Below are 27,185 nucleotides of genomic sequence, written 5' to 3' on the forward strand. Positions count from 1 at the left end.
TAGTACCCTATGATTTACCAAGATACTGGATAAGCAGTCATAAGAATTCACCAAAATTCTACGACTATTGGGGCACCTGGGTGGCTCAGTCGTTAAGCGTCTGCCTTCGGCTCAGGTCATGATCCCAGTGTCCTGGGATCGAGCCCCGCATCGGACTCCCTGCTCAGCGGGAAGCCTGCTTCTCTCTCTCCCTCTCGACTCCCCCTGCTTGTGTTCCCTCTCTCGCTGTGTCTGTCAAAAAAATAAAATCTTAAAAAAAAAACAAAAAACAAAAAAACTCCACAAAATTCTACAACTACTCAAGGGAAAAATAATTAACTAGACCTAAAAGACATCTCTAGTTAGTAAGTAATCTCTATGCCCAACACGGGGCTTGGGGTTTGAACTCACAACCCTGAGATCCAGAGTCACGTGCTCTACCGACTGCCAGCCAGGCGCCCCACCTAACAGACATCTAAAGAACTCCACCCAACAACAGCAGAATAAACATTAATCTCAAGTGCACAGTGAAACATTCTTCAAGATCATTTGTGAAGCAACAGAACAAACATCAATAAACTTTTTTTTTTTAAAGATTTTATTTATTTATTCGACAGAGTGAGAGCAGGAACACAAGCAGGGGAAGTGGGAGAGGGAGAAGCAGGCTTCCCGCTGAGCAGGGAGCCCGACGCAGGGCTCAATCCCAGGACCCTGGAATCATGACCTGAGCCAAAGGCAGATGCTTAACAACTGAGCCACCCAGGTGCCCCGCATCAATAAACTTAAAAGGACTGAAATAATTCAAATTATGTTCTACATGCACAATGAAATTAAAAAAGAATTCAACACCAGAAGAAATTCTGGGAAATTCACAAATATGTGGAAATTAAACAACACACTCTTAGATAATCAATGGGTCAAAGAATAACAAGGAAAATTAGAAACTACTTTGAGATGAATGAAAACAAAAACAACTGCACACCCAAATTTATGGGATGCAGCTAAAGCAGAATTTAGAGGGAAATTTATAGCTGTAAATACTTATATTGAAAGATGGGCTATAGTTCATTCCAAATTGACATTGCTACTATTTTATATATAAAACCCAAACCCAAAAGCAGGTAATTTTTCATCAGGTTACTTAAGAATACATAGATGAAAAGCATGCTCTTTTTGCCAGGCCTTTACTACCTATTTGGAAAGGAGGAGAATGATAGAAAGGAAAGCAGAAATGTCACACTTTAATACACAATACCAACAAACACCTAAATTTGAATATTCTACAGCCTTTAAAGACAACAGCTGTTCAGGTGGGTGTAGTTATACTAAGTGCTCCAAGAAGGCAGATAAAAGGCTTCTGAACATATAGAGTATGACTTTCCAAGTTAATGAAAACAAAGTATTTGTTCTTTCTACTGCACCAGTAAGCTAAATTTGGAAGGCCAATAATGTAATCAATCTCAAGAAAAGACCTGTAGGGCTACTAGTTTCCACTTCTAGCGCTATGTGGCCACTAGTCACAAATTCACCTGGATATCTCATATGGACAATATCAGCACAGTTTTAGAAAACTGACACCAATTTCAGGTTCAAGATCTACTGATTCAGCTTTGACATGTGACTTTGAGAAAGTCTTAATCATTATGATCTTCTCTTACAGCCTGGCATACAAATCCTCCGAGCTACTGCTGTTTTCTAAAGAGGTACAGTACACTTAAACAGAAACCGCATCCTCCCTTCAGTAAGCTGAAGTACCTGCTTACTTTCATTATTAAAATTTTTGAATACGGTTTCACTGTGTTTCTCACTGTATCTGGAAAGCATTAAAAAAGTAACTGTGGCTATGTTAATTTTTTTTTCCTGAAAAAAACAAAAAACAAAAAACTGAACAATGATTTTCTCTGAGAACAGTTTCCTTTTTTACTTTTTCTGACAATAAATGCAGCATTTAATTTCAAAAAAGTTATCTGGGTAACAGGAGGGAGTATGGCCTTTCTTTAACACTTTTTTTAAACAATTTCATTTATTTGAGAGAGAGAGGGAAAGTGAGCACGAGACAGAGAGAACCAGGAGGACAGAGAACCAGGAGAAGCAGACTCCCCGCTGAGCAAAGAGTCAGATGTGGGACTCGATCCCAGGACCCTGGGATCATGACTTAAGCTGAAGGCAGATGCTTAACTGATGGAGCCACTCAGGCTCCCTTATACTTTTCTATTAAATAATTCTTTTTTTTTTTAAGATTTATTTATTTATTTGACAGAGAGAAATACAGCGAAAGAGGGAACACAAGCAGGAGGAGTGGGAGAGGGAGAAGCAGGCTTCCCGCTGAGCAGGGAGCCCGATGTGGGGCTCGATCCCAGGACCCTGGGATCATGACCTGAGCCGAAGGCAGACGCTTAACCAACTGAGCCATCCAGGCACCCCTCTATTAAATAATTCTAACATGTTTAAAAGGAATAAAATGAAGACACCTGATCTTTTTAGTGCACAATAGATAACTAGAAACCACTGATAACTTCAAATCTTTTTATCTCTTAATTTTATTTTTCTAAGTTAAACATTTTAGTGAAGTTGATAAATAATAAAATGTCATCTTGACCACAGCTAAATAGGGACAAAAGGAAGGAGAAATGAATAATTAAACCTCTGAAAAACTGCAATTTGGCTGCATTAGTAATTTTAATCCAGGTGGAAGACTGACCTAAGTCAACATTTAAATATATAAGAAAGCACATAACATTACTTTCATATCAGGTACAGGGAAAAGATAAGCAAGAAATAGCTAGATCTGGGCAGCAAGACCATTTTTCGGGCCAATGTGGAAAAGGGCTGAGCATGCTTCTAATTTCCCATCATGCATTCTAAACAAAGTCTGTGTAGCAGCCCTCAATGATGTGGAGGACTTGTGCTTCCTGAACCAAGAAAAGTCTTAATATCCAACAAATTTGCTCCATGAGGGTGTACCCAGTGATTTTTTTTTTCCCTTGTAAGAAAGCAAGACGGGGGCGCCTGGGTGGCTCAGTCGTTAGGCGCCTGCCTTCGGCTCAGGTCATGATCCCAGGGTCCTGGGATCGAGCCCCGCATCGGGCTCCCTGCTCGGCGGGAAGCCTGCTTCTCCCTCCCCCACTCCCCCTGCTTGTGTTCCCTCTCTGTGTCTCTGTCAAATAAATAAATAAAAAATCTTAAAAAAAAAAAAAAAAAGCAAGACAGGTCAGGGCACCTGGGTGGCTCAGTTGGTTAACTGCCTTTGGCTTGGGTCAAGATCCTGGAGTCCCAGGATCGAGACCCGCATGGGGCTCCCTGCTCAGCAGGGAGTCTGCTTCTCCCTCTGACCCTCCCCCCTCTCATGCTCTATCTCATTCTCTCTCTCAAATAAATAAATAAAATCTTAAAAAAAAAAAAAGCAAGACAGGTCTTAAAATGTCGATTTGTAAACTGACATCTGGAGAAAAATTTTTAATTTTTTAATTTTTGTAAAGATTTTATTATTTATTTGACAGAGAGAGACATAGCGAGAGAGGGAACACAAGCAGGGGGAGTGGGAGAGGGAGAAGCAGGCTTCCTGCAGAGCAGGGAGTCCGATGTGGGGCTCGATCCCAGGACTCTGGGATCCTGACCTGAGCCGAAGGCAGATGCTTAACGACTGAGCCACCCAGGCGCCCCTGGAAAAAAAAATTTTTAAGATTTTATCTATTTATTTGGGAGAGAGAGTGAGCAAGAGCGAGCGAGAGCGAGACTGAGAGAAAGAGTGAGGGAGGGGCAGAGGAAGAAGCAGACTCCCTGCAGAGCAGGGAGGCCCGATGCAGGACTCAATTCCAGGACCCTGGGATCACCACCAGAGCCAAAGGCAGATGCTTAACCGACGGAGCCACCCAGGTGCCCAATCTGGAAAATTATTGTAGTGCTTTTGTTTTTTACTGCTTTTCTGATTATGAAACTAATATATCCTTATAAAAACATCCATGATAGAAATGCATGCTACAGAGAGTGAAAATTCACCAGAATCTCAAGATCCAGAGAAGACCAACTGCTACCAACAGAATGGTTCTTTTTCTTTATATTGCAGTACACGTGAGGAGGCCTCAGTAAGACACTCTACCTTGTTGTCAAAGCTCTCGGCAGAGGATCCTGGCTCTAAAGCTCAACATTTGCAGCATCAACTAACAAAACCTGGTTTGTTTTTCTAAACATAAGTTAGCATGGATGATTACCCTCTAGAAGGATTTCATTTAGCCAAAGAAACTAAAACGGAATTAAAACTACACCTATGAGGGGCGCCTGGGTGGCTCAGTCATTAAGCGTCTGCCTTCGGCTCAGGTCATGATCCCAGGGTCCTGGGATGGAGCCCCACATCGAGCTCCCTGCTCCACGGGAGGCCTGCTTCTCCCTCTCCCACTCCCCCTGCTTGTGTTCCCTCTCTCGCTGTCTCTCTGTCAAATAAATAAAATCTCAAAAAAATAAAAGTCCACTGTTAAAGAATAAATTAGTTAAAAATTAACATAAAAAAACAAATGACATCAAAGAAGTATTAAAACTTAAAAAAAAAAAAGCCGTTTGTTCGAGTGAGGAAATACTTCCAATATTTTACTGCAAACCATTAGCACCTGTTTGGATAAAAATATCAGGATAGAAAACATAGGAATTACTGCTAGAAACGGGACACCCAAGTAGGCTCTAAGCTTCCCTACAAGGTAAAGAAAAAAAACATATTAAAGCAGTATGTAGGGGAAAATCTGCCTATTCTTGGCATTCAGACCAGAGAAAATGTTCTCTCACTGAGGACACTTAGAGACCGTGAGGGACTCCTTAACACCCCTGCAGTAAATAAAATACCGAGCTCTCCCAAGGCTGCTGCTTCTCACATGTCTCAGCATTAGCCAACAGCACACCCCAAAGCTCCGGCCAGCCACGCAAGTCTACAGGAGGCCCCAGCAGGATGCTGTGCAGGTGCCCATCTCCTTGCTTTTGGGTTTAATCCTGACAGAAACCAGACTTTAAGGATGGAGAAACAACTGGTCTTTCACACAACCCTCCACCAATGCCGTGGTGAGCTCTGAGACAAGGTTTAAACAGTTCTGAGTTTGAGGTAGGATCAGGACAAGTACCTGGTTGGGTTTACGGGTAGAGTCACGTGACTTAACAGTTACCTGAGCCAGGGGCTGGGCTGACATCTTCTTATCAAAGCTGTGCACCTGAATAACTTTAATGAAACGAATGGCAGGGGAGCCTGGCTGGCTCAGTCAGTGAAGTGTGCAACTCTTGATCTTAGGGTCATAGAGTTCGAGCTCCACGTTGGGTGTAGAGATTACTTAAATAAATAAATCTTTAAAAGAAATAAAAAAAACAAAACTAATGGCAGCTGGCATTGTCTACTTTAGGCCAGTCACTGCTTTAAGCACATGAATATATTAGGCTTTTTCTTTTTTTAAAAAAGATTTTATTTATTTGACAGAGAGAGACACAGCAAGAGAGGGAACACAAGCAGGGGGGGTGGGAGAGGGAGAAGCAGGCTTCCCACAGAGCAGGGACGTGGGGCTCGATCCCAGGACCCTGGAACCATGACCTAAGCCGAAGGCAGACGCTTAACAACTGAGCCACCCAGGCAACCCATCTTTTTTTTTTTTTTTTTAAGATTTTATTTGAGAGAGAGAGAGAGCATGAGGGGAGGGGAAGGGGGGGGAGAAGCAGACTCCCCGCTGAGCAGGGAGCCCGATGACGACTCAGGACTCCCAGGACACAGGGATCATGACCTGAGCCGAAGGCAGATGCTTAAACGACTGAGCCACCCAGGAGCCCCTATATTAGGCTTTTCTAATCCGCATTGTGATTCTAGGAAGATAGGTGCTCTTGGTCCCATTTTACACATGGGAGAATCAAAGCACAAAGTAAATCACCCAAGACCACAATGTCAGATCTGCCAGTTGTAGAGCTGGGATTCAAAGCAGGTGGGTCTAGCCTGGACTGTTGGAGCACCTGTTCTTTACCACAATACTACAGATGTCTCTCATTCCACATCCACACGGTGCAACTGAGGGAGTATCTGCTAAAAGGACCATGATTTTCCTTAAAGTCATTCTGAATCACTTTTTAAAGGATCTCTAAGTTTTAGGACACTGAGTCACGGTGGATTTCAGCCTAAAGATTTAAAAGCAGGTTAAACCTCAGCCATTAGAAAACCAACCAACCAACCTCTGACCAGAGCCCTTTAACTTCCTGGAATATCCGTCAGATAAAACATGCAAAATGTTAACTACTACTTGAATATAACTTTATTGTTTTTTTTTGTAGATTTTATTTATTTATTTGACAGAGAGACACAGCGAGAGAGGAAACACAAGCAGGGGGCGTGGGAGAGGGAGAAGCAGGCTTCCCGCAGAGTAGGGAGCCCGATGCGGGGCTCGATCCCAGGACCCTGGGATCATGACCGGAGCCGAAGGCAGACGCCTAACGACTGAGCCACCCAGGCGCCCCATAACTTTGTTTTAGTAAGACTATAGATTAAAGAGAAATGAGGACAAAAAATGAGTAAAAATCACCTAAAATCAAGCTCCTTGGAGGCATCTGTTACCTTTTAGAGGACCATTTAGAAGTCCATGTATTTAATAAGCAAACAGAAATAACCCTAAATGCGATCCGCCTCTCCATTGACCTCATTTGGGTATGAAAAGGCCCTGCAGGGTGGCGGTTAATAATACAGAATCTGGACTCAAACCGGCCTGGATTCAAATGCTAACTTGTAAACTTGGGCCAGTTACTTAACCTAAGCCTCACGTTCCTGATCAGTAAAATGGGGATAACAGCATCTTTGTTAGGATTCTTGCGGGGATTAAAAGGGAATGGAAATAAAATATTTAGCTTAGTGCAAGGACATCCTGAACATTCAACGTGTTACATTACTTTTTAAAAGAGGATCCATTTAAACACTTCTCTGTGCCAACTGTAGACGTTATTCTGTGTTGACATAGATTTACACCAACGTTAACAACTTAACGGCATTCCATTTGACAAGCACCATAACCTGCTTATGTAGCCCCCTACTTACGGGCTACTTGGGTTTTTGGTGGGGTTTTGGTAATATGGTAATTCCATCAATTCAAAGATGCCTCTTTTTACACATTTTAACATCTCTGAAATGCATCTTACAAATGATATTTCAGAATTTAACAGCAGAAATTTCTTTTCTAGGTGGTACACATATTAACTGAAGTAAATACCTTATGCCTACATTTTTTAAAAACTTGTTTGAGAATTTTCTTAGAATAAATTTTTAGGGGCACCTGGGTGGCTCAGTCGGTTAAATGGCTGCCTTCAGCTCCGGTCATGATCCCAGGCTCCTGGGATCGAGCCCCGTGTCGGGCTCCCTGTTTGGCGGGGAGCCTGCTTCTCCTCCCCAACTTGTGCTCTCTAGCTCTGTCTCTCAAATAAATAAAATCTTAAAAAAAAGAATAAATTTTTAAAAGTAGAATTGCTGGGCTGTTTTATGTTCTGATACATGTCACCAAGCCACCATGCTGAAAGACCGTGTTACTGGTACAACCCCCACTGGCAGAAAGTGACAAGAGTCCATTTCTCCACATCCTGGCCAACACAGGGTGGGGTCAATTGTTATCATTCTTGCTAATCTGACAGGCAAAATGATCTCATCTTACCCATTTCTTTCACTGTTGAACTCAATTTACTTTAGATACGATGTCCAGTAAGTCACTCAGTAGAAGGAGTACCACAAATGAGCTGCCCATGCCTGGCAGGTGAGCAAAGCAGGATTGCTGATACCTCACATTTCCGGTTTCCTCACACCTGACAGTTAAGAGGAGCAGTAATGTACCGTAGAGGGAGCATGGGAGCCAGACCTAAGATCAAGGCCCAGCTTCGCCGCTTACTACATGTGTCAACCTGAGCAAATTTCTTAACTTGTGTGTCTGTTTCTGCAGTCACAGGATGAGGCTAAGGAGGGCCAACCTTTCACGAAGCAAATTAGAAATAATGTCAAACTCTGTGGCATAGTAAATGCTCCATAAATGATAGCTATTCAAGGATGACTTCAACTATAATGGCTTACAGAGGTGAAAACTGAAAGATCCCCAAAGGAACACTGCATTTCCTTACTCATTTCTTTCTCTAACAGGGATGACTGGTCTTTAGCCAGGCCCTCCAAAGGAGTCTTGTATAGGAACTGAAAGCTCATTCTTAGCACCTATTTGGAAACTGTCCATTCAGATGACAGGGGTAAAAATGAATATAGTGAAAGGTAAATTATCTGTTCTAAGAGAATTCAAACAACATCCTCATTCATAAAGATTAAATGCAAAATTCTGGATTTAGTCAAGATCGGTAAGAATTTTTTTTTTTGAAGATTTATGAGAGAGCATGAGCGGGGGTGGGGGTGGGGGTGGGGTAAGCAGGGTCCCTGGCTTGATCCCAGGACCCCGGGATCACAACCTGAGCCAAAGGCATATGCTTAACCAACTAAGCCACCCAGGCGCTCCAAGAATTCTTATCAACAGGCAGAGAAATGCTCCTACCAAGTACAATGAATGTGAAATCATGAAAAAAACAAAACAACCCACACCAACCCCATAAAGGTTTAATCATTCAAACACCTGAAAGGAGACTCCGGTACTCAAATTCAGGACTTCCGGCTGCTATGAAAACTATTACCAATCAAACCCCAGTTCCGATTCCTGGCTCTCAGGAACATACTCAGTGGGCATTCGTTTCTCAGTTACACAGATTTATTCCAATGTCCCCAGCTGACAGGCAGAAATCCCCTTATTTGTCCATTCAGCATCTCTCAACACCCTCCACCCCCGTCCTTCATTCCTAGTCTCCAGCACCTATGCAGGCTGGGGCTCCAGGCTTCCCTCCTATCCCAGAACACTTCCATCATCAGCTAAAAGCCTGCAAAGGCTTCTTAAGGACAAGATCAAATTCTTACTGGTTTTTCTTATCTCACTCCAACTCTACCTTCTTTTCCATGATGGCACAGTCAATGACCCCATTCTAGCGTTCCTATCTCAAACACAACTAGCACCCCCCGCCGCCCCCTCCCATCCCTCTGGCGAGGGCCAGTTCAAGTCACACCCCACACAGCACTCTCAGACGTCAGCTCTTACCAGTCGCTGCCCTTCCTACGTTACTCTGACAGTTACAGCGTGTGACACAACTCAGCATCCCGTGCAATACCACTTTCTTACTAAGTACTAATAGTTGTGATCTTGGATGGATCATTTAACCTCTACAGGCCATTTCCTCATCTAAAAAATAATAAAAATCGAAATTAAGAGATTTTAAAAGGTCTTCTCCTGTTCTAAAAATCCTCTAATTTTGTATACTGCTATATCCTCCTTCACATATTAATTTCACTTCTCTTATTTGATTTTAGAGTTCCTCAAGGGAGAAAGTATTTCTTCCCCAACTCTCAAAGCAACTTATCCCAGGATGTGGCTCAAGGAGATGCTCAGTAAATGTGACATTAAAACAGGTCATCAGCACCAAGATAGAAAGCTTCAAAGAGCCGAGTGTGAACCCAAGACCTATTTCTCCTCTTTTCTAAGATTTTTAAGTAATCTCTACACCCAACATGGGGCCCGAACTCACAACCCCGAGATCAAGAGTTGAACAAACGCTCCACCGAATGATCCAGCCAGGCACCCCCCAAGACCTATTCCTAAATCAGTACTGAAAATTGATAAAGGTAGTTAGTGCCAGACAAGTAGAAGACACTGAGATGATCCACTGTTGGTTCTTTTCTAGAATTAAAGGTCTGCCTTGATAGAAAACAAGCTGCCGGCTCTTGAATGCAATGAATATAGGTTTGAGAGCTCAAAATGGTCACTTAATTTGTACACAGCACTGTCTGAAGTATGGGTACGTAAGCCCCTAAACAGATTTGACTTTAAGGTAAGTTCAGATGTATTCCGTGCTCTAGGGTAGAGAATTCAGAGGCCTGGTTTGGTGGAGAACCCCTGGAACTATCTGAAGCCTACAGTACAACAGCAGGGAAATTTAGGTTCATTTTGGCCATGCAAGGTTGAAACCTCTGACAGAAGAGCAATTCCTTCCATTTCTCTGCCCCAATGCCCTTCTCTTCCTCCCCTCCAAAAAACACACGCTTTTATAAGAGGAACAGTAACAAAAGCAGATATACTGAAGCATTCAGTTCTATTTTAGGCTTCCAGTAAAATGTTTTTTTTTTTTTTATAGATTTTATTTATTTATTTGACAGAGAGAGGCACAGCGAGAGAGGGAACACAAGCAGGGGGAGTGGGAGAGGGAGAAGCAGGCTTCCCGCCAAGCAGGGAGCCCGATGTGGGGCTCGATCCCAGGACCCTGAGATCATGACCTGAGCCGAAGGCAGACGCTTAACGACTGAGCCACCCAGGCGCCCCACCAGTAAAATGTTTTTATTTTTCTCTCTTTTTTTTTCAGGGCAGCACAAGTCAATGTGTAGATGGAAAGTAAGCAAGTGGCCTGCTGGAAGATGGGGTACACATTAACCAAATTTAACCAGGAGCTCCAAGACAGTGAGAAGAGTAAATCCCTCTCAACTCTAGTCAGAGGTAGAGCACCAAGCCCCTTGCTACTGCATTATCTTCAAATAAAATGCATTCAGTACCCACGTGTACATGCCCCCCCTTATCGAGAGAGAGCAAATATAGGCCTATTTCATTCAAGTCAAACTGGTCAATGCTATGCCAGCCACTTCTAAACATGTTTTGGCTCACAGCCTACATCCTAAAGAGCTATCAAATCAAATCAAAGCCACTCAAATGAAACCAGTTACTCCTTGAACAATCAAATGAAGGAAACACTGCTTTTTAAAATAACAGCTCTTAAGACAAAGCAATGTCCCTCCTTTTCACTCAGCTGTTTCACAGAATTTTGAGACAAAGGGCAACTACTGTATCGTCACTTTTTTTTTTTTGGAGTAAAGCCACAAGATTACTAATAAATAGCTAACGGTCAGTCACCATTCAAAAGTAATAATGACATTATGACTTCATATGCCAGTTATCTACCAAATTGGAAAGAACCAAATATATGCACTTTTCTCTCCCCAAAGAAAATCTGGAAGTAAATGTGAACACTCTGACTCACTTTCTCTCCCATCAGAACAATTTCTGGGGGAATGTTAAACAGTATCATCTTCTCTAATTATAGGATGGGAGAGAAGGGTTTCACACTTGTTCAAGAATTTGCCAATTTAAGTTGGAGAACTTATGAGATGCTCATGGTCTAGGTCTAGGATAAACTTCAGTGGTAACAGGGAAGGTTCTGGCCTAAAAATTATTAAAAATAGAGCTCAAATCCTTAGTTTCGTTTTGTTGCTTTAGTGCTAAATACATAATGGGATAAACTTAGAGAAAAATATGAACTACCAGGCTTCCAGATTCAAGTTTCTTGGGTGAGCTTAATGGAGAAACCCAAGTTTGCACTGGGGGGGAGGGGATTGTTCCCACAAGATTTTTGTAGAGGCTACAGACGTGAGTACCTGAGCAGCCAATCTTTTTTTAAATTTCATTATAGTTAACATAGTGTTATATTAGTTTCAGGTGTACAATATTTGAGTAGCCAATCTTATGATGATACCACGACTGTTTATCTGCTGAAAACAGTAATCACCTATGGAAACATCAAATTACTCCTCTGTACACCAACAATACAGAGTAATTTAACAGTCTAAGTTTGCTCCTTTGCTCTGACTTCTAGCTAAGAAAATAGAAACAGAAAACGTATGTTACTCTAAAACCTACAGCTGGTTCGGTCTGCTTTCTGACACTTCAGTGCTGACTTTGAGAATATCCTCGGGAAGCTTGGCATCACAAGAACAGCTCTGAAAAAAACACTTTCGTTCCCCTTAAAGGACTCTTCAATATTGCCTTCTAGGAAGTACAACCTACATTTCTAACATAACACAGTTCAGAGTGGAACTCTATGTCTCAGGCAAGGAGAGCAAAATAGTAACTACCCACAGGTCGGCAAGACTCAAAAAAGGGGAAAAAAAAAAATCAGCGGTCTTTTTATAAGGGACCACATTTCTACATTTCCACTTTCTTCCTCTTTGTAAAATTTTAATAATTTCACTCAGGGGTAGTAAACAAATGTGTGGCAAACTCTCAACCATCAGACTACAAACGCCTCTGAGGAAAAAATGTCAGAACTTGAGAGGCCGTGAACATGGAATATGCAAACGCTAAACTTCAGGTTCTCCTCCTGCAGAGCTGACACATTATTCGATAACACCCACCCTTGTAAAAATAAATTACATACCCAAAAGGGCAAGCTGCTGCCGTCAATTGGGTAAACAACATAATTACCATGTGCCAGGTGGAAAGCGAATCCTCAAGTAAATAGTTTGGGCTCAGAATGAGCTGCAAACTGGAAAGCAGCTTATTTTTAAACTGTCAGCAGGTTTCTTTTGTGCAATTAGAGTGTAATACAGGGTAATTGCTCAAGTTTCTTTTAAGAAAATCGCCATCTGACTCGTACAACAGCAAGATGAACCTTAGGATTTAGAACTCCACTAGTTTTTTCACAAAGAATTAAAAGACACTGAGGTTCTTTAATGAGTTTTGGCATATACTTCTAACCACCTCTCTAAACTAGAGGAAATTCATTTCTAACCAACTAGCATCAGGTTCTGGATTGCAAAAATCTTTTGACTAGGTAAAGTAAGACTAATTGAGTGCTTTTACACAAATACTTCAAGTTTAAGTCTTTAAAAAAAAAAATCCCCCAATGCTTAATAAGACTACAAGATCAGTCTACTCATACACTCACGCTGCTTTGACTTTACTTGAATTACCAACCAACAAGCAATAGAAATACTCGAGGCATTCACACAAAGGCAGTTAAAGGCCATACATCACACCAACCCTCTTAAGTCATATTTAATATTCCACTCAGCATCTCTGTCAGCTATCCAGAGCCCGCCCCACGGTAAATGGGAAAAGTGGGCAATGAGAAAGGACGAGCTCGGCTTCTTTGTGTGTTATCAGGGCAAACGAAGGTAGGTGAGTACAAGAGGAGGCCATCTCAGCATTTGCGTGGCATCACACTTACCTTGAGGATGTCCCCCCTTTTGAAGCTCAGCTCGTCGTCAGCAGTAGCTTTGAAGTCATATTTGGCGATGGCTTCCATTCTGAGCGCTGCTCAGGGCTCAGCAGCCTGAAGCCAGGGGAAGGGAGTCTTCCCTGCCGAAGCCACCCAGCGCTCTGGGCTCGGCCTCGCCGCTCTCCCGGGACTCGCTCGTGCACTCCGGGACACACAATGCCACCCTGAATCACAAGAGGGATGGGTGAGAGAAGTGGCCAGCACCGAAGGCAGCCCCGCCCTGCCGATCGGCCTGCCGCCCCAGCCCCCACGCCCCCTGGCTCGGCCTGGCTCGGCCCGCCTCCCTCGCTCGCAGGCAGGAGCCCCGATCGCCTCCTTCCTCTTCGCAGTCTCAGCCCCCAGGCGACTGACAGCCCCGCCGGCCAATGGCGGCCGCCGTTCGAGCTATTCCAAGAACACACTTCCTCTTCCTTCCCGCTGGGTGTGCGCGGTGTGCAGGAACCGGCTGGACACCCGCTCAGTCTCCGCCTTTCCTCCCTCGCCCCTTACGCTCTCTGCTCCTCCGGCCCGAAATGCAGTCCACTCAAAGAAAGGCCTCGCCCTGGGGATGGCACCCCGCTTTTCTCAGTAGCCTGGGCCCATTTCCTTCCTTTCTCCCCGCCAAGCTTTCTGGTCTTCTGAAAACGTTGGGTCCCCTATCCAGTCAAAAGCAAGCAATTCCGGCTTTGGTCCTGAGCTGCTTGAACTGTTCTCAGAAACTAACCCTTGGTCTGCTCCTAGGAAAGCAGGAGAAAGTGAACCTCGGAACTCCTCCTTTAAATTCAATTTGCTATTCTGAGCAAGGCAGCTCTCCCTCTATCACTTCCAAACTGTGATCAGCAAGCTCAGGTAACCAGAAAAAGGAGATCCAGCGTCAGAGCCTTTTGTTGGTGAAGACCTGCTCTTGCCTAAGGCACCCTTCTCCTCTGAACACCCCCAAGACTTTGGAGTCCCAATAGCCCTTGAAATAGATGTCCAAGGTTCAGCATTTCCAGAAGGAGCCTCCACATTATTTCCAACTACCCTAGGGAGCAAAGCTGAAGTCCTAACTACGCTTGAAAGGAATCCGTTTTTCAGAATCTGAGCGGCCAGATGCCTTATCTGGAGAAAGTGCAGGGAGATGGTGCCAGTAAATCAAACAGAAGCCTCTCACAGTTACCCTGACAACAGCTGCTTTTCTCAGAGCCAGAGGGGTTCTAAAATGAACCAAATTGCATTTTGCAGGTAAAGATTCTGTAAAAACCCTTAGGTAGTGTACTACGTGATGGTGAGCTGTGGGCATACCATCTCCAGCCCTGAACACGGACATAATCTAGACCTCTGCCTAAGGAAAGGAAAATAAAGTCCCATTCTTGTTTTCAGTTAGTGTTTTCATACAGGCTAAATAAAAGCAGAAAACAACACTGACAGTGGCAGAATGGGGACAGATTATAGTGACACCCTTCTTGGATAATTACCACCTAGCAAAAAGCTCATCTGAGGGGCACGGGTGATTATTCTTTTGTTCTAAAGTTAACAATTGGGGCATTAATCAAGCATAGCTGCAAATGGACTAAGCAGTAAACCAGCTGGGAATATTAAGAAGGAAATGAGTGTTACCAAGGAGGGAAGAAATCACCTGGTAATAAAAAGTCCTTCAGTCAAATTCTGAAAGCCAAACATTCTACTGCAGGTAAACTAATCAACCAAACCAATGTTTATTCTATCAGGCCATACCTACGATATCCCATGTGCGGCTGGCTCTAAAAGAGGGAAGACAGAGCTCTAGCAAATATAAAATACACATATATATATGAAGATTAGTCTCAAGAGTATTTATTTTAAATTTTAAGTGATCTCTACACCCAACATGGGGCTCAAACTCACGACCCCAAGATCAAGTCCCATGCTCTCTCGCCTGAGCCAGCCGGGCACCCCTCAGAGTATTTTTATGTGTCCTTAAACACCCTTTACTTATTCTCTCTGTAGTTGCTTTTTTAATCAAACTTATCCATGTATATAATTTTGAAAGTCACTGCTTTTAAAAGGCTTATAAAAAAGGGGGGCAGTTCCTCACCCCAACACCTACCAGCAATCACCCTCAATTTTATTTTTAGCTTTCTCTTTGTATTTACTTACAATATTTCTAAATAATATGCTTTTACTGCTGTTTCTTAGTTTATTCCAGCCATGACCTATCGCTTGCAAGACGTTCACCCCTGCCAGCTTCCCCTTGCCCCTTCCAGTAATACCTATTCCGGTTTAAGCAGAGTTTCATATTACAAAATATTCTTCACTGCTGATTTAAATATATTACAAGCAACCTTCCTTTCTAGCACAATCCTTTACTTTTTCCTGGCATTAATAACTGCTTTTCCTTTTTTGCCTTCTTTCCAATGTGTGTACCTATTTTTATTTTGTTGCAAATGCTCCAAGATCTCTGCTACATGCCTGTCAATACTTTCAATATTTTCTACCTGACCAGGTCATTTATTTTAATTGGTCTCCAGGGCTGATTGTTGGGACTATGTATCAATGCTGGGAAGCTGAACTGAGCAGATCTAACAAAGATAAGGAGTTTCATTTTTGAAAAACAGAAATCAGAAAATCAGAAACTCAAAGCATTGTCACTGTCAAGGTAGTATGTTGTAACAGGGCATAAATTTCTAGGTCATTCGGGATTTCAGACAACTGCAGTGTAACTGAACTGCTACAGCATAAAAACCAAGACAGTTTTCAACACTGGGTTTTCCGGTGACCCAACTCATCTACCATAGGATTCCTAGAGAAAGCATAAACAGACACTCTTGAAAATCATGTTTCAAGTAACTACTGCTTTGTGAGATACAGTTTGAGAGAAATGAAAACCAGGCACAATTGATACTTCTTTGGCTATGCCAAATAAAAATTAGCAGCTCATGGAGAAAACCTGAAGGGCTCAGCTTCTCAGGCTAGCCACAGAAAAGAGCACACAGGCTAAAGGAATTCAAAAGGATGTGTTTCATTAAAGGCAAAAACAACCAACAACAAACCCACAAAAAACTATCTTATACACAACACTAATTATCAAAAGAAGAAAACTGAAAGTGGACGCAATGTATAATGATTTTAACAGAGAAAATGGGTTGAGAGTACATTTAACACTGAACTCTAATGAGAATGGTTAAGCTGTTCCAGCATACACCCTGCAGTCCATCACAGGCAGCAAATTTGAAGAACACAAGTGCAGGGGTGCCTGGGTGGCTCCGGCTCGGTGCATTAAGCATCTGCCTTCGGCTCAGGTCCTGATCCTGTGGGATCAAGCCCCACATCAGGATCCCTGCTCCTGGGGGCGCCTGCTTCTCCCTCTCCCTCTGCCTGCCACTCCCCCTGCTTGTGCTCTCTCTCTCTCTGTCCAAGTGAAGAAATAAAATCTTAAAAAAAAAAAAAAAAAAAACAGAAGCGCAGCCTGAATTGTTCATTTCAAGCAATGTGCACTGAATCCTAAAATATAGTCCCCTAAAGGTATTTGTAGGACTTTATTTTCTTTCTTCCATTTAACTCTTTTCTTCCCAAAATTTACAGACAATAAAATACACAACACTCACTGGGCAATATAGCTTAGTGTCTGCATGATCTTTAAAAGCAGGCTGATCGGGGTTCAAGTAATGACCTTGATGCTTACCAGCTATTATTTTGGGCAAGCCTTTTAAACAAGCCCCATTTCTCATCTGTAAAATGGGGATAGTATCACCTACTTTATAAGATTCACTCATTATTAGGTAATACAGAAAATATACGTGAAGTGCTTTGAATAGGGCCTGACATTAAGTTACTCAAGATAAGTTAAAATGTGATTCTACTTAAAACATAAGATGTTCAATTTCACTGTTAAAAACTGCAAATTAAAACGAGATTTCCTTCACCTACTAATTGGCAAATTTTTTAAAGGTTTATAATACTTAGCCTCTGCAATACTCTGGGTGAACACACTCTGATTCTTTACCCAACGTTCATCCATTTAACATTTTGAGCAGCTACTCTATGCCTGACAATGTGCTTGGTACTGTAGTATAGTAATAAAACCATCACAGAGCCCACACTGTAGCAGGGAATTAATCAGTTCAATTTTTCTGGAAAGTAATTTTATAGTAGTATACTATAATATAGTAATTTTATGTTGACAATTTTAAAATACATATCCTTGAAAAAGCAATTCCAATTCCTAGATTTATCTCACTGAAATAATGACAAATACCATGTGCCAAATGCATATATATACAACTGATCAATATCTATGAGAATATCTATGGAATATCTTCCTATATAAATACCAAGAGATACTATCAAATTAAAAACAAAAATGCCAAAAAATTAGTTTATCCCATTTCCATAAAGCAAAATAGTATTTATCAGTGTGTGCTAAAGAAAAAACCCAAAAGGTTAACAAGGTTATCTCTAGGAGCAAGATCACAAAATATTTTCACTTTTTTTTTTTTAAGATTGTATTTATTTGAGAGAGAGAGTAAGCAAGAGAGAGGGTGCACACACAAGCCGCTGAGCAGGGAGCCTGATGCCTGGACTTGATCCCAGCACCCTGGGATCATGACCTGAGCCAAAGGCAGATGCTCAACTGAGCCCCCCAGGCACCCCAATATTTTTTCTTTCTGCACTACACACCTCAATTGTATTTTCATCACTACTTTCGTAGTTAGAAAAAACAAACACTAAAAAATCTTACTGGCGCTCTGGAGTTAGACCTGAATTCAATTGTCCCATTACCACTAGATGGGTGAACCTATATTCCCTAAATCCTAGTTTCCCTCAGCTGGAAAATGGGGATAATAACGCATGTACCTGATAGGACATTTTGATGATTAAGAGAGAGCACATATAAAGGCCTTGGAGTGGAGTAAAGGCCGTGGAGTCTCTGGCACAAAGTACTAAGAAGTGTTAACTGGCCGGCATCACCAGCACCTTTTCAAGTACCGTTCCATATGTTCCTACATTGTCCATCTTCTTCCATCTACATACAAACTCAGAAGAGCTTTCTGGTAGACAAATTAACAGCCCTATTAAATATAAACTTTAAAATTAAATTGCTCCACATCAGAGTCCTAACAATGCTCAAATATTTACACATACAAAGACTAATCACATGTATCGTCACTTATTCTCTTAGGCTTTTAAATATTTACTCTATATACAGAAAGTGTAATTTAAGTTGACTAATTTAAAACCACGTTCCAGCCTCATTATTTTACAGCTGCATTCTGTAACAACAGTTTTGGTCCTTGGACTAGTTGCATCAAAATCGTTCCATTCAGAGACTGATTCACTGTGGGGTGCCTTCTGGAGTTCTGCAATGTAGTGGCCTGAGGCCCAGAGCCTGAAGTAAGATTCACAGGTAATTCTTATGCATGCTAAACTTTAAGAATCACTGCTGTACTGGAAGGGTGCTTAACCAGATTTTAACTTTGCATTCCAGATAACGCACTACAATGTCTTTGCATAAAATGGAAATAATGCATATTCACTTGGCTCAACTAGGAAAAAGCCAATTTTGACAAATAAAACCAAGGGCTCTCAATAGTCTTTCAGTAGTGCCAGAAAGTTTTTTTTTAATTAAGCAAGTAACTATTAATTTCTCTCAGGAGAGCACGGTGGGTCTCTAGTCTGTATTACTTAATTTCTCCAAAATCGATGAGTCTTCTGTTCTAGGTAACAATCAGAACCACTGGGGCACAACAGGCAACATAACAGGATTTTTCTCAGAAAAACTGCTAAGTACCATCAACTAGTAGTATTTAAAACCTAGCAATCCCTCAAATCTGAATACACTTGCTGAAGAAGTAAACTGCCTCAAGCATTTAAATGCTTGCTTTTAGTATCAAAGAAAGCCGATTATAAGAATTAACTTTGGTTTTTGGGAATTCAGAAAATTTTGAACAAGGGAAGGAGCAATGGAACACATAAAGTTACTTCTTTCTATCGAAAAGACCCCAACAACATAACAAAGTGGCCTGATTAAAAAGAACCCTGGTAAAGAATAAATTCATACTGTCACAATGGGCAAGTTTTAATTCATCAGTGGTCTAAATAAATTCTATTCCCTCAAATATTTCATGTTATCTTAATTCTTTTGTAATATAGGTCTATGGTTGGTTTTGTTTTTTAACATGAACCACTCCCACTAAAAGCCAAAAGATAAGGCATACAAGCCCCAAATTGACCCAATCTTCCTTAACTAATATAAGAGAGACACAGGGAGAAAAGCGTAAGCAGACACAAAAGCACAATGTTAAAATGAAGAAAACAACCAAAACACAAATAACACAAGCAAGCTACACTTGTGACCCAGTGGCAGTATTGATTACTTACGGATGAATTCAATCCTTTGAGCCTCCCAGTTCCCAGGGGGAGAACTTAAAGTCTCGCATGGCTCTCTGGCAACTCTTCTGGCTGACTGAAGGAACACAGTGGACGCTTCAAAGTGAAGGATAAAGCAGGAAAGAGGGTACTTCCCCGGAGAGAAAACGGAATCTTTAAATGAGGGAGAAGACGAATTGCACCAAAGGGCAGAAACCTCGAAAAATTATGCCGAAGAGGGGACAAAAAGGAGGAAGGGGAAGTAGATTAGAAAAAAGGAGGGGGGGAAGGGATGGGCAAATGACTTGCATTACACAAGTAAGCATTTAGTGTCCGCAGTGAAAATAGAAGTAGATAGAAAGGGAAGGCAACTGCTGGAGAAGTATAAAGTGAAAGAGAGACAGGAAAGCCAAAGAGATATGCTAACTTCTTTCATGTGTCTTTTAGACTCTTCTCTGAGTCAACAGTACCAAAAGATAAATGTCGAGTGCACTTCGGCTCCTCTGCAAATCCTACTTTTATAATGACTCCCTAAACAAGCTGTAACTCATGTGGCTTATATAGAGAGCGTTGCAAATGAAAAATACCAGTGCTTTTCTATCCCCTCGCACTGAAATCTTGCCCCGGAGCATTCCAACCAACTGCTGCTTATTGTTCTTTTACAAGTATTTTTCAGAGTAGCTTCAAAAAAGAAAAAGAGAAACTAGACATCTCGACTGGCTCCGGCAGCAAAGGTTCTAACTCACGGTATTCATAGGGTCGGTGGGTTCCCTCCCCAAATTCGGCCCAATGACACCAGGAGATGGTGACGTGGTGGCCGTGCAGGTCGCAAGAGCATCAATCACCACATTTGCAGCCGCTGCGAATCCCCCGCCTCCCGGCCAAGTCAGACTGACTCACAGAATGAGTACCCAGGGCTCCCGGGCTTCTCCCGACCCCTCTGCGCAAACCCTCCGGAAGAAAGCGTGAAACTTAATGAGGAGCACCCGGCCTCCTGCCCTGGGGTCCGGGGCTCTGCACCGAGCTAAGGGCTGGGGGAGGACGGTCCCCAGGAAGGAAGCTCCCCAAAAGGGGAAACGCGGAGCCCGGGAGCCCCGGGGACTCCGTCCCCCGCCCCAGGCCTCGCCGCCCCGACCCCGAACCCCGGCAGCCCTCGGTAGGCTGGGCCCGGTCCCCGCAGGCCGACTCCCGCAGCCGAGCGAGGGGGGAAGAGGCACCGGAGCAGCGCCGCCGCCGCCGGCCGCACTCACCGTAGCGCAGCTGCTCCGCTCCGCGCCCGGCCGGCCCCTCTGCAGCGGTGCGAGCGGCCGCCGACCGCGCTGCTGCTCCCCGACGGCAGCGCCTGTTCCCGCCGCCGTCGCCGCCTCAGTCTTCGTCGCCTCTGCCGCTGCCGCCGCCGCCCGCTCGCAGAAGCAGCACTGCCGCCTGGCTTCCGCTCCTCGTCGGGGTCCCGCGAGAACTTCCCCGCGCGGCCCCGCCCCGCCCCGCCCCGCCCCCGCGAGACTTCCCCCGGCGGAAAAGGCCCAGAGCGCAAGCGCTCCTCCTCGGCCCGAGCCCCGCAGGTAGCCACCATCTAGATGCCAAGGCGCGTGCGCCAGACCGCCCCGGAGCAGGTGGCACCGACATGGCTCCGCCTCCGGGTCGCTGTAACCCTCTCTGTGCCAGGGCGGGTAAATTACAGCTTAGCCCTGAAGGAGTTAACTTCACCACACCCTAATCACTTCCCTTCTCCTGCCACCAAACCGAGGCAGTTGCGGGGGGAGGGGGTGGGGGTGCGGGAATCTCCCTCCATCCTGAAACACTCCAAATAGAGGACCAGCTTTTGAAATACTTGAAAATATGGTCCAAACAGCCCTGTTAGAGGAATTAACATATTCTTCGCTCATTGATCTAATCAAGTGCCTAATACGTGCTAATCATAGGTATAGGTATAGGTGTTGGGTATAGAAGGTACAATGAACAGATATCCTGGCCCTCAAGCAATTCACGATCTAGAGGAGCGGAAGAAAAGTAAAAAAAAAAAAAAAAGCCATATGCAATGTTAGAATTATTTGGGGGAAATGCTGAGGAAGCAGAAAAGATGGGAGGAAGGACCGCTACTCTGCCCATCTCAGAATAGCCTTCCCAGAGAAGGTGATGATGACGTCTGAGCTGAGTCTTGGAGGAGGAGGAGTTCACTAGACAGAGAAGTCGGGGTAAGGGCGCTCCAGGCGAAGGGAACGGCACGCATGTACAAAGGAACGGAGGTGTGAGAGAGTCATGTTCTGTGTAATGCTAAGTAGTTCGATTCCTGTACCAGGCGGGTGAGTACGAGGGAGCGGCAGATGAGGCTTGAAGATGTAACTCCTATTTTTCAGTTCCAAAAGCTCTTTCCAATTAAAGAGAACAGAACGTATCTAATGGTAATGTGCTCCCTGGAAGCCAACAACACAGTGCTGAGATGAGAATAACCGAACATCTGATTCTATAGAGAAAAGAAGCCATTGAAATAAGGAAAATGAGTTGTTCTTTCACCAAGCATTTATTGAGCACCAACTGCATGGAAGGCACTATGCAAGGTAATAGATGAACCCACCAAAGCCTCCGCTGTCAGCAGTTTGTAATCCAAAGGAGAGTTGCCTAGTCTGCAAGGCAAAACAGTTGGCGTTAAGTCCCACTGAACTGCATACAGGACTGCAGAGGAGGGAGCCAGTTACTTGGTGCTCAGGTAATCAGGGAGGACTTAGTATTTGAACTCCAACCTGGAAGCAGGGAGGAAAGAGTGACGGAATTAGCCAATATTTCAGATTGCCCAGATTTTAGGATTTGGGGTGGGGTGGGAAGTAATGAGAGACAAGACCAAGATGTATGGCTTAGGGTTCATGGTCAAGTGATTAGCAACCTCTGAAGGTTTTTGAGCAGGACATGTCCAATATGTAGTGAAAATAATAAGAGGACTATCTATTTACCACCTGAAGTGCATAGTGTTTCTAGAGGGTGGATAATAAATATCCCCATTTACAGATTCAGAAACTGAGGCTTAGAGAGCTTACTGACCTGACCCAAGGAAACCCAAGTACAGTAGACCCAAGACTTGAACCTAGGCCTATCTTGTTCTAAAATCCATATTTTTCCCACTTTGATACTTTATAATTACTTTGTAATTCTAGAATGGTAGCCAGAAAAAAATAGAAATGGAAGGGAAGGACTTAGCTCCTGAGCAGAGAGGAGGAGGAAGTGAGGGAAGAGTTGGATTTCTTTGTTTTGAGTGGGGAGAACAACAGAGAAGTTTGCCAGCTAAAAGGAGTAGCTAACTGGGCAGGGGTGGGGTGATGCAGGGAGGAGGCAGGGAAGGAGATGATGATGTCCAATTTTGGACATGTAGAGTTCATCATTCTAGGAGACATGCAGGTGGAAATATCAGTATGCTGTTGAAAAGCTCAGTGTATTCATTCATTCTCCCCACAACATCAACTGAGCATCTACTTTGTAGAGAATAGGATGACCTGTCACAGAGCTTGCAGCCTAAAGGGGAACATACCATTGAGAGTATGACATTTGCTGTATTGGCAGCTTTGGGAGCATACAGCAGGGGACCTCACCTAGTCCAGGATCAGGGAAGGCTGAGGAGGAATGTTTGAGACTCTAAGTAGCCCAAGAGGAAAAGAGCGTTCTAAGAGAGGGCATAGCATGTTCAAAGGCCAGACTGTAAGAAAGGACTCAAGGAAGCCATTTATAACTGGGATGAAGAAGAATGTGGTGAGTGGATAAGGCATTTGGAGAGGCTCATGCAGGGCCTTTTCAGTCTGCTAAAAACTAGACACTTCATCCTGTAGGTACACCATCGTATGGGGGGGGGCTGGGGGGGCAGGCACAGTCAGATTTTCATCTTCAAAGTAGTTTATCACTCTGGCTGCAGAGGAAAATCAATGGGAACTAAGATATTTATCATCCACAAAACACTATCTCAAATCCTTTGTAAGAGCTTTATGGATCTGGTCCCTGCCTGAAACCCCACTCTGTCTCTAGCCAACACACACTCCACCAAAACTAAACCACTGTGGTTTCCAGAAGGTACCATAATCTTTGGAGTGTCCATATCTTGGTATATGCAGTTTCCTCTGCTCAGCTGGCCTCCTGTCCCCCCACCCTTTTTAGGTACCCAAGCCAGTTTTAGGGTTTCTTCTCCCAAATTCCCACTATACCTCAATCTCATTGCAGCCTTATTTGTTCAAAACCTTCCTTCTAATGTTCTACAAACTCTCAGAGAAACAGGACCATACCTTTACACATTTGTATTCCCAGCCCCCAGCACAGTGCATAGAGTGAATAAATGGATGCCTGGAGAATAAATAACAGAAGTTGACTCAAGATAAAGATGTGGTTGCTTTTCTGTGCCACGTGATATTTGAAGCTAAGGAAGTGGGTGAGATCTCAGAAGAGTATAGATGCCTAAGAGAACAGGGAAAAAAAATAAGCACTTCCTTTTAAAATGCAGCATTTTAAAGAGTCTGATAAAACAGACTCTGAGTATGTCTATGCAAAAATATATGCTTATGGCCAGATTTGGAAGGGAACATTTAAAAGTAAAAACAATTGTCTTGAAATGAAGCAATTGTGGATGATGTATATATATATATATAAGCCAACAAAATACCAAAACCTTCAACATTTGTTACATTGCCTTTTCTACAAAAAATTCTTTTCTGCAGACAGACTCAGAAACTTGAGAGAACGTTGCCCAAGATCATTCCATGTAGAGAGAAAAAAAAAAAAAGACACACTAGAGGCAATATTTTGAATGTGTGTGGCTAATGTTAAATCACAAAAAGGTACTGGAGTAAGAGGCAATTTGCAAAGTCAAAGTCACATCCTGGCCTGAAAACCTGTTGTAACTGTAGCAAGACTTGCTGATAACAAACTGGCCACATCAGTCACTTCAGAATGCACAAATTAATCACCCAAAAGTCTCTCCTTTCCGTTGGGGTTTGCAGTTATTTTTAGTCGACGGAAAGGGTTTCTCGCTTTGCTTTCTGTGCATTGCGGTGCTGCCGCCTGCGGGTAAGAACTGGACATTACCCTGGCGTTTAGTGAGCCTCCAGAGCCCGTAAGAAATTGGCCCGGCAGCTGACATCCTCCCTTCAGAGCTGCCTCCAGCCGGTCTCAGGCACATTTCTGAGCTTCTCTGTAGTGGGAAAGAGTCAGACAACCAGTGACAACCTAAACTTGGTCATTGAAATCCTACTGCCACCTGCTCAGTTGATCTTGGAAGTTCTCATCTTAGAATTTCCTTTGGTTAAGTTGTGAGTCAAAGCTTCATCTGCTTCTCAAGCTTTGAAGGTGGCCTCTGATGTTGAGCCGACCAGGCGGACACCTAGTCCTGCAACTTCCCTTCCTCTATCTCCTGACTCCATTTCTATCACCTAACCTGGTCCACATCACCATCATTTCTGGGAGGCGTCCCCAGCTTGCTCACTGATGATCCTGCCCCACTTCCAAATCATTATCTACACTGAAACCAGAGTGGGCTTTCTAAACTACAAATTGAATTGAGGTCACAGATAAGGTCCAAAGTCCTTAGCATGCCCCATATGGCCCTCTGTGGCTGGCCTTTTGTCTCCATGCTTCTGTATGACCTGCAGTTTCCTGAATAACTCTACAGTTCTCTTATCTCCACAGCCTCCTCTCCCTGCCTTCCCCATCGTCACCTGGCTCCTGTCTGTTCTTTAATACTCGACTCAGGTGCCACCTCCACCAGGAAGCCTCCCATGATGCTCTGGCCCCAGAGCTCTGGTGCCTTGTCACCATATTCTTAAGACCATATGTTGGCCATCAACTTACTTGTCCTTCTCCCCTTTAGACTATGAGTTCCTCAAGAACAGGTGCCATGCCTTGTTTTTCTTGGCTCCCCAAATAAAGCCCGACTCGAAATAATATGATCCAGTGTGACAAGTGCTCTAGGAGCATGGGGACTCAGTGTTAAGGGAACCCAGGAGAGAGAGAGAAACTGGGGATAGAGAGTCCAAGAAACCTTCATGGAGGAGGTGGTAACTGAGTTGTCTTGAAGAACAGCTTGCATTCCATCAGGTAGAATCAATGGAGGCCCCTCTGGACCAAAGAGGAAGTTTTTAAGATGGAGAAAAGGGCCAAAGGTTATTTTCTAATGTTCTCACATTTTATTTATTTATTTTTTAAGATTTTATTTATTTATTTGACAGAGAGAGACATAGTGAGAGAGGGAACACAAGCAGGGCGAGTGGGAGAGGGAGAAGCAGACTCCCCGCAGAGCAGGGAGCCCGAAGTGGGGCTCGATCCCAGGACCCTGGGATCATTACCCAAGCTGAAGGCAGACGCCCAATGACTGAGCCACCCAGGCGCCCCAAATGTTCTCACATTTTAATACACAAGAGAGTCACCTGGGATCTGTATAAATTGCAAATTCTAGTATCCCAGAAATATTCAACTCATTAGGTCTGGGAAGGCCCCAGAAATGTGCATTTAAGGAGTCTCATGCTCTACCAACTGAGCTAGGTGGGCACCCCAGAAATATGCATTTTCAGTAAGCAGCTGCAGTCATCCTTAGGCTGCTCTCCTTTGGACCAGACTTTTAGAGACAACGCTTACTGAATAACTGAGTCATGGGGATTCTGGGACCTTCCCAATGTGACCTAGATTACAGGAATCAGAATGCGAATTGCTATGGGCCCAGAGAAATTGGGGACTCACTCCCCTGTGTACTCTCTTGGGATCTTAAGCTGCCTGAAGCTGAGAAATGCCAGGAAAGGCCATTGGTGTGGTCGTTATCCGGGCGGGTGGCACTTAGCGCCACAGTACAAATAAATAAAAAAATAGAAGCAAGATAAGCAAATGGACTCTGGTCTTGACTGCTCTCTGTAGCGATGCCAGAGTCAAGTTCAGAGGAGGCTGGCACTCCTCTATTCCTCTGTTTCAGTTTTCATATCGCTCTTTCATTAGAACACATTCTGTTCATTAAGCAGATGAAGTCAGTTCCATTTTGGCTGTGAGCTAAAATGGAATTGATGCATCCAAAGGGTGGAAATTTCCCCACTGTTCCTACGCCTCCAAGAAAGAAGCATTAGCAATTTTAATACAAGGAAGTTTCTCCGATATTGGTTTATTATGTTCTTTTAAAACATTCTACATATGAGATTCTCCCTTTTCTTCTCCTTTAACATTTTTCATTTTTTAAATTTATTTGAGCCTCTGACGTCCTTTTGCCTTTTATTTTTATTTTTTTTACAAACTGAGTTTTCGTGAGACAAATATTACGTGAACCCATTATCTCATGAAAGATGAAAATATTAAAGATGAGCTGGAGTTATTGAGCACCAGGGAAAGTCTAAGGATTTTGTGCACTTTATCTCATGTAGTCCCCACAATAACCACACGCAGTAGATAATATGACTATGCCTCTTTTATCGATGGGGGAAATTAAGTGTTTCCATAAGGAGGGGTAGTCAGCCATGTCCAATGTTGCTAAAGGGGACGGGTGAGATGAAGACAGAGGCAACCGTTGAATTTGGAGATTGTTGCTGAAATGGACAAGAGGAGTCTTGGCAGCAGGGGTGGGGGGGAGAGTCTTAATTGGAGGGGATAAAGAACTGGGGGGAAAGAGAGACAATGTAAGTAAGGTGTAGGCAGCAATGAAGGGCAGCTCTTATAGGAGAGTTTTGCTATGGGAGCCTCTGGCTGGCTCACTGGTGGAGTGTGCAGCTCTTGATCTCAGGGTTGTGGGTTTGAGCCCTACATTGGCTATAGAGATTACTTAAAAAATAAAATCTTAGGGG

General features: G+C 43.5%; 1 protein-coding gene across 3 annotated transcripts in view; it reads right to left on the reverse strand.

The window, feature by feature from the left end:
• Positions 1–20,847, reverse strand: part of GRB2 (growth factor receptor bound protein 2) — a 72,982-nt gene extending 52,135 nt beyond the window's left edge. The window contains exons 1-2 of one of the 3 annotated variants that reach the window (XM_032429399.1): positions 20,649–20,847; positions 13,042–13,256 (exon numbers count right to left, since the gene is read on the reverse strand). In XM_032429399.1, coding sequence (XP_032285290.1) covers positions 13,042–13,119 — 78 coding nt within the window. In that variant the 5' untranslated portion in view covers positions 13,120–13,256; positions 20,649–20,847. Of the gene's footprint in view, positions 1–13,041; positions 13,402–19,410; positions 19,576–20,648 lie in introns of those variants that run through there. The other 2 variants (XM_032429401.1, XM_032429400.1) reach the window with 2 other exon arrangements.
• Positions 20,848–27,185: the final 6,338 nt, after the last annotated feature.

Source organism: Phoca vitulina, unplaced genomic scaffold (genome assembly GCF_004348235.1).
Source record: "Phoca vitulina isolate PV1807 unplaced genomic scaffold, GSC_HSeal_1.0 scaffold41, whole genome shotgun sequence".
Classification (NCBI taxonomy): domain Eukaryota; kingdom Metazoa; phylum Chordata; class Mammalia; order Carnivora; family Phocidae; genus Phoca; species Phoca vitulina.